This window comes from Buceros rhinoceros, unplaced genomic scaffold (assembly GCF_000710305.1).
Source record: "Buceros rhinoceros silvestris isolate BGI_N320 unplaced genomic scaffold, ASM71030v1 scaffold18699, whole genome shotgun sequence".
Classification (NCBI taxonomy): domain Eukaryota; kingdom Metazoa; phylum Chordata; class Aves; order Bucerotiformes; family Bucerotidae; genus Buceros; species Buceros rhinoceros.
This window is the reverse complement of record NW_010433492.1, coordinates 7,432-15,088: the sequence shown is the minus strand read 5'-3', so window position 1 is coordinate 15,088 and position 7,657 is coordinate 7,432. Positions and strand designations below refer to the sequence as shown.

The window sequence follows — 7,657 nt, the reverse complement described above, 5'->3', positions numbered from 1 at the left end:
TCACCCCCTTTTCTCACTTTCCCACTCGACCCCTCCAAGGACAATGTTTCGTCTCGAATCAAGGAAGCGCTGTCTCAAACGTTCCTGAAAGCAAGAAAAAAGGATCACAAAATCGGTACAAAGTAGTAAAAAATTCAGCACGTTTCTCTTACCCCTAGAAATCTTTAAGGGCGAGAAAAATAATCAAAATATTTGGTCTTGTTTTACTGTAACTCGTATAGTAAGAGTCACAAGAATGAGAAAACACTAAAATAAGTTTTGTCGAGGAGTTCTAGACAAAACACTGCTTATTTCTTTCATTTTTATTTTCCCCGCAGCATGTTGCTTAGAATGACCCTCAAAGTTCACTTTGCTTTGGAGGCTGTTCCGAGTGGATACTGGAGTCTCTCTGGTTTCCTCAGGCCATGCCCTTGCTTTGCTAAAACCAACCGTCCCGAGTCAGCCAGCAATGGTTACACTGCAAATTCACAGATCTCAGCCTTGCCCCTCACCCAGCCACCACCTTTTTCCTGCCGTAACCCCCTGGGAGTGATTTCCCTGGGGGGGCTGGAGTGCTTTGCTCCTGTCTCTTGTGCTCCCGGTTTTGGGGACACCAGCTTTGCATGTAGGATGTGTCCAACCACCAGCTGCTCAGTGATGTTCTCCACTCCTGGTGTTCGGCTCCTCTGCCCCTCACATAGCTGAGGAGCGCTGGTGGCTCTAACCATCTCCCAAAAGCTGCCTGAGGCTGTATTGAAGTGCCCAGAGTTGGCAACCGCTTCGGAAAATACTATTTGTAGGTAAATTTGTTTAATTTTCCGGAGAAAGAAGCTGAGAAATTGCTGGCATTCACGTTAATAGCTTTTTAAGGGGAAACGTTATCTGCTTGGCTGCCAGTAATATTTCAAGCTCTTGCTGGGGCTGAGAGCAGGGTCTGAGCTCCCTGCTGGCCCACGTGCTCCAGATGAGAGCCTGGAGGCAGAGTGGGTGCCATGCTGGCCCCCTAGCCCAGCCTTGCTGCTGGGGCCATCTCCTCCCAGCACTGACCAGTTTGGCGAGGCTGGAGGGGCTCCTTAATGAGCAGCAGAGAGGGAGGATTAATTCTTGAGGCGCTGGGACATCAGGGTGGGAGAGCAAGAGGAGAGGCCACCTGCCTGCCCCTGGGGATGGCTGTTTCTGCTTACCCCAAATGATCCCTGGGGACAAAGTTAGAGCCATCTCTTCGTAGGGTGTTTTTAAGACAGAACTGCAGAGCTATTGCCATCTGTATTTGCATAAATAAAGAACTGAAGAACTCTCCTAAACCCTGGGCACCCAATGAGCATCCGAGGATCCTGTAGGGAGAGGGAGCCAGCTCAGGCGCTGCAGGGGCCACCAGTCCTGGCTCCATCTTCTACTTCTCTTCAGCCTCAAGGCGGTGGGGATGGCTACGGCCCCTGGTCTGGAGCCTGGATGAGGGCAGGTACCTCTGCTAAAGAAAAGAACTGGGGAAGAGAGGGGGCTCTGTGGCTACTAATGCTGTCCTGGGCAACCAGAGTTTCATCCTGGAGCTGGGAAAAGGACCGGGAGCCAGTGTGGAAGTGCTCCACACAGCACATCATGCTGCTGTGACAAATCAGTTGGAAACTACTTGAGCAGCTCTTCCTGCTGCAGAGGGATGTCCAAAGCAAAGGCAGGTCTGGAGTCGGGGATTTTCCCCCCTGAGGTGTTTGATCTCTTTTCCCCAGGGGAAAGTGGCAGTCAGCTCTTCCTGCCCTGCTGTCCCAGCGTCGCTCCCAGCCCTGTCCCAGGCCAGGCACACACCCAGCAGCGAGGGGGAGATCTTCAAGCTACCAGGCAGGCTGAGTGAGTAGATGTTGAGCAAGTCAACGCTGCTTAAAAAGGGAGTTCCCGCAGGGTGGGACATGCTGGGTACAGCCGTGGTGTCCCACTCAGGGACCATTCCCTGCTGTCAAGGGGGACAAGATGGACCAGGCCTGAGGGTTCATTCTCTCTCTTTGGTGTGTTTTTGACCTGGGAGTGCTTAATATAGATGGAAAGTTTTGTGACGGAGAAGACCAGCATCCCACCCCACCCCTCAGCAGTCTCCAGGATGGAGACTGAGTTGTTTCAGAGGCTGCCCCTGGTTTCAGGAATCCAGCCCTCCCTGTGGAGCAAGGACGACGTGATCCACTGGCTCAGATGGGCTGAGAAAGAGTATTCCCTTCGGCCAACTGAAGAAAGCAAGTTTGAGATGAACGGCAAAGCCCTGTGCATCCTCACCAAGGATGACTTCCGACACCGAGCTCCGAGCTCAGGTTAGACTGAGTGCAAGGGTGTTTCTGAGGACCTTCCAAGTACCATCCAAGCTGTGCTCTGCTGAGAGGGGCTGGATGGGTCCTAGCAGACTAGGCTTCAGCTCTGGCCAGTTGGATGCTGGAGACAAGGACAATCCTCTTCCTTCCTTTAGTCCATATGGACTGCAAGTGTTTTGGGATGGGGAATAACCTCTTACACTGTAGTGCAGAAATCTAAACACCATCATCAACTGAGAGATGACACTCCGGAGTCATCTGAGCAGACTTTCCTCCCCTGCAGGCGATGTGTTATATGAAATCCTCCAGTACGTGAAGACTCAAAGGAGAGCGCTGGTGTGCAGCCCTTTGCTGACCTCCCCCTTCAGGGAAGCCAGGAGCACAGAGGAAGGTATGCTGGAGAGTGGATCTGTCCATCGGGCTGCCCTCAGCCACAGCAGGTTGCCCACGTCTGGGGTTTGAAGCTCAGCCAGCTGAACCCATCCCACATCACCTGAGCAGGACACTCCTGGAGATAGCCCTCAGGGCCAGCAAAGTCCAGGTCATCAAGGAGGTTTGTAGTGATGAAGCACGCCTAGACAGCACTAGGTGGGTTGGTGGTGACCAGACAAGGCTGTGGCTACACTAGGAAATCTATCTGCAGGTTGAGATGCAGATCAAGAAGGGTCAGCCCTGGGTGGAGACTAACCCTCCTGCAGCATAGCCAGGAGGGGCCTGAGGAGCCAGGGCTGAGCTTAAATAGAGCTTCTGGGCCAATGGGTGAAGTGGGGCGAGCCCCCACGTGAGGGTGGTCAGGGACCGTGAGGCTTATTAGTGCCCCTGGGGGGCTTGGGGAGGAATTGGGGTGGGGATAGGTGGGTATCAGTGGCTGGCTTTGCAGGGAAGAGGTCTAGGAGTGCTTTCCTGAGCCCTCCTGCTGGTTCAGGAGGAAGGTAATGAAAATCTTAAGCTCCTGCAACAGGGGAGTGCCTGTACTCTGGCTCGTTCTCCTGTTCCAGCTTTTCTCCTGTTCCAGCTTTTCTCCTGTTCCAGCTTTTCTCCTGTTCCAGCTTTTCTCCTGTACCTGGCTCACCCTGCTTGGTGCTTCCTGTAGCTGCCCATCACCTGCAGCTGCTCCTGTCTTAGGAAAGTCCCAGGCTTTCCTTGGCACCTGCCTGGGCTGGAACTAGCCTGAGAACTACCTGGGGCAACTCCTCTCCGCCTGTTTGAGGGCTCTGCCAGACCTCCTGGGACCTGCCATGATGCACCAATGGCAGCTGGCTTACTTTTTCTTTCTTGTTTTCAGGAACAGTCTGTAGTGCTGAGGCTGTCCCCGTTGCTGTTTCCTCCTGCCTGGGCTGTGCAGAACATCCTGTGCCCCACAGCCACCCGGAGCCGCTGAACCTCTCCTATCACAGCTTGGAGGGCCGCTGCGGGGCAGATGCCATCTGCTCTTTTCCTACAACCCTGTCAGCCCCAGTGGATGGGAAAATTGCAGGTAAATGTGATTTTATAGCCTGGCTCCTTGGGGAAATGAGACTGTGCTTTGTCCTGTCTCCATTTATTCCATGCATTTGTGTGTGCTTCCCTGCCTCAGTTTCCCCACCTGAAATGTTGTGTTTTGAGATCAAGCAGTAAAAGTGCTGTGCATGAGCTCTGGAGTCTTCTTGTATTTACTGTCACTGTTAACATGTGCCATCCTGTTGCTGCCTGACCCTCACTGGTGCTGTAGTGGGAGCTCTGTGACTATTTATTCTCCACCAACGCTCAGACTGCAGGTTGCTGTGGGATTACGTGTACCAGCTCCTCTGTGACAGGCGCTATGAGCCTTACATCAAGTGGGAAGATAAGGAAGCCAAAGTCTTCCGGGTTGTTAACCCAAACGGACTTGCCCGGCTCTGGGGGAACCACAAGGTAAATGCAGTTGAGAACAAATTTGTCATTCCTGGGCTTCTGTGTGTTGCCTGTGTGACCAATTCCCCAGAGCTGATGGCACAGGGACTGGGAAGGGTGAGACAGAGCGGGCGAAGGGTGCTGACCTCCTGGTGACTAAAGGGGGAGGCTTCCTCATCCCTTGGAAAGTGAACCACGATGGCTGTGGATCCAGAAGCAAGTCTGGCTTAGAGACCCACGCTGCAGCTGCAATGCCCAGGAACCACCTCGAGTGTCCCACTTGTGGTCCTGCTGCAGACAGAAACAAGCTAGGTGTTGGTGCTTGCTTTTACTCAACCCTCACCCCCAATTCTTTTCTCCTTCTAGAACCGGATGAACATGACCTATGAGAAGATGGCTCGAGCACTCAGACATTACTACAAACTCAACATCATCAAAAAGGAGCCAGGGCAGAAGCTGTTGTTCAGGTGAGATAAAGCAGATCAGAGGAATGAGCTACCTGGGACAGTGCAGGTGGGGCATGGGAAGGTGAAGGGCTCCAGATGTTGGCAGCTGCTTCACCCAGCAAGATCCTCCTCTGCAAATGCAACGCGCTGGTGGGTTTGTGTCCAGGCTCTGTCCTGTGCAAGCTGGGCACTGGGCCACCTGAGCTCCAGGTTCCATCTGATGCCCTCCTGGTTTCAGTGCTGGCTGCTTTCTCGGGACTGGTTTTGACTTAAAGTGCCAGCTCTTGGGCTGGTGAGTACGTTGTCTCCCCAAAGCAGGAGTGGGGATGCTCAGCAAAGCCTGGGAATGGCAGATACCCTCTGGTGAGCTCCAGAGCTCAGCTGAGGAGGGCAAGAGCGTTTGGGGTGGGGTTTGGATGTGCCCTTAAAGCCGTTAAAAAACGTGTTGCAGGTTTTTGAAGACTCCTGGGGAGATCATCCATGAGAAATCCAGCAAACTGGAACAGCTGGAGAACGAGGACCATGAAGACTTGAAAGATGACACAGTGGAGGTTTCGCTGTAGGAAATCTTTGGAGGTGGCACTTGCATCGCAGACAGGGGAAGAGTCAGTGTCTTTTGCATCTCCTGGACAGAAGGCTACAGGTCCTGGATTTCCAAACCTGCCCTGAGCCAAAGCCATGACATCTCTGGGGCTTCTTTAGCAAAACAAACCCAGAGGCTGTCTCCCAGCCCCCAAAGCGCTGGTGAACGTGTGGGCTGATCTTCTCCTTGCTTCTCCCCTCTCCTTGGGGAGGGGACCTGATAATTTAGCTCTTGATGCTTGTCCTCTGAGGATAAAACTCACTGGTAAAGACTGCTCCATTCTTACAGCGAGACGTGCTCATGGGGGTCAAGCACCTACCGAAGCGCTCTTGCAGCGAGTGCTGTCCTTGAGTGTGAGCGCGCTGCTCAACCTGAGCCAATTCCCCGGCCCCAGCAGACTCAGGCTGCAGGTACGCTGTGACCTCGTTGTCCCCTGAGGGGCTGCTCCTGTGGTTAAGGGTGGGAGCCTGCTGAAATATCTGCCTGGATCAGGCCTGGCTGGAGGATGGACGGCCTGTGGGGATGCCCTAAGCTGGGTCTAATTCTAACTCCTTTCCTGCTGGGTCATGCTTTTTGTAATTAGCTGACTAAATAATGTGAAAAACAAGGCAAATAACGAATGTGAACACACTCCCCGTCAGACATGTGGTTCACAGTTGGACTCGATAGTCTTAAAGGTCTCTTCCAACACATGATTCTGTGATTCTGTTATTTGTGTTGAGTCAGGAACACCTGCGACAGCACCCAGGGACCACAGAGACCTGGAAGGAACAATGTGCTTTAAATCTGAAAACACCCACTAATAAAACCCCAAAATATCCCCTAACGTGTTCAGGTTGCTTTTCACTGAGGAAGTAAAAAGTAAAAGCCCATGACTATGTGAGGCTGAAAATCCCGCTTCTTGCTGGTAGGTCCAAGCTTTGTCTGGCTGGAGTCGATACACATTCAGTATGAGCTCTGCAGTCCAGGTGAAAGTTTACAGCTCCTGGCATAAGGCTTCAGCAGATCCAGCTACTCACGCTAAGTAAAGCCGAGCAAACAGCTCACTGGCTCAGACAACACCACAACTAAGTGATTCATTTACTTAAAATTTACTTAGTTAAGCTAAACAATTAATATCTCAGTGTCTCTTAATCTCTTGCCGTGTTTCATGGCTGACAGGAAAAGGGGAGTTCCTTCCAACCCTGGTTTTGCACCACTGCAGAGATGATCCTACTGCCTCGTGTCTTTGCTCTGGTCCCTTTCCTAGGCCCAAGCTGCATTGGCTCTGCTTTCTGGGCAGCCGTGCTGAGTGCGCTGGGGAACTGTCAGTCTCATGAAAAACTTTGGCAGGGGTTGGTGACAGGTTTCCACCCAAACCAGTGGTTGCCAGCCTGAAACTACAGTTCCTTTTGCTGTGACTAGTGTTGCTCCTCCAAAACTACTTTAGACCCATTAACTGGAGCCTGGAGGTGCTGGAGGGCTGTAGCCAGCGAGAGACGGTGGTGGGACACACAGTGTCTGGTTGGTAAAACATCCACAGTATAAACACCTCTGGAAATGCTGGCTGACAAGTTCCACTTGCAGAAAAAAATCACCACCTTGAAACAAAACTCCATCACTTGACTTGTCAAGCACTTGTGGAAAAGGAAATTAGAAGCTCCAGTGGGGTAGATGAGTGTAGTGTCACAGCCTTTGGGAGGTCCTTGCTAGGAAGTGAGGCCAAAATCTTTGCTAGAAGGAGGGGCTGGAGGTTACCCAGCACCCAGTGAAGTTCCAGCCTGGGCTTGCACCATACCAGGGGAGTGCAGTGAAGCACCCAGACCTCATCCTTCCTTCCTCAGAGGGTGCTTTTTCTCCCAGAGAAGACTAAAGCCAGATCCTTCTTGGGGTGAAATCCAGCAGAGAATCAGTGTAAGTCCCATCCAACCCTGAGGGACAGCTTCGGTGGGAAAGCAGTTCTCCTGTCTGGGCAACTCTCCCTGCGTCACTCTTGGGACACACACCTATGGGTGCATTTTTCTTGACCTTCTCTAAGAGGACACCCCTCTGCTTTCTGGCCATGGAAACAGCCCTGATGACTGCTGGGCGTCCCATCGCTCCCCCAGCCTGGGCGGTGTGTTTTATTGGAGCAGGTGACAGTTGGTGACCCTGGTGCTTGTGCCATGCTGGCAGGGAGCATGCGAGATGATCTCTCTTCATGTTTTTCCTGCGATGACTAAGGATCCTGCTTGACTTGGACGGGGTTTTCCTCACCTGGTTGGGAAGCTGCCAAAAGCACTCAACCCTCCTTGTGCCGTGCCACCGCGGCTCCCGAGGGGTCATGGAGGGTGAAAATCGAAGGGCACCTTTGCGAGGACGGGCTGCAATGATGAGCTCTCGCCATGCTCCCGGGAAACCCTCGTGTCCTTCCTGGAGCAATGTGTCTCTTCCCTGCAGTAAATAGAGGTGGCAGGGCTGTAAATCTGCTGCTTTCCTGTAATGGGGACCCGTCCCTTTCGGTA

General features: G+C 52.7%; 1 protein-coding gene across 1 annotated transcript in view; it reads left to right on the top strand.

The window, feature by feature from the left end:
• The first annotated feature begins 1,778 nt into the window (after positions 1-1,778).
• ETV7 (ets variant 7) overlaps positions 1,779-7,657 on the top strand; it is a 6,723-nt gene continuing 844 nt past the window's right edge. Inside the window, 7 exon segments of the mRNA XM_010144140.1 lie at positions 1,779-1,824; positions 2,112-2,276; positions 2,557-2,664; positions 3,484-3,750; positions 4,024-4,166; positions 4,512-4,612; positions 5,043-5,150. Of these exon segments, the coding sequence (XP_010142442.1) occupies positions 2,213-2,276; positions 2,557-2,664; positions 3,484-3,750; positions 4,024-4,166; positions 4,512-4,612; positions 5,043-5,150 (791 nt within the window). The 5' untranslated portion in view covers positions 1,779-1,824; positions 2,112-2,212.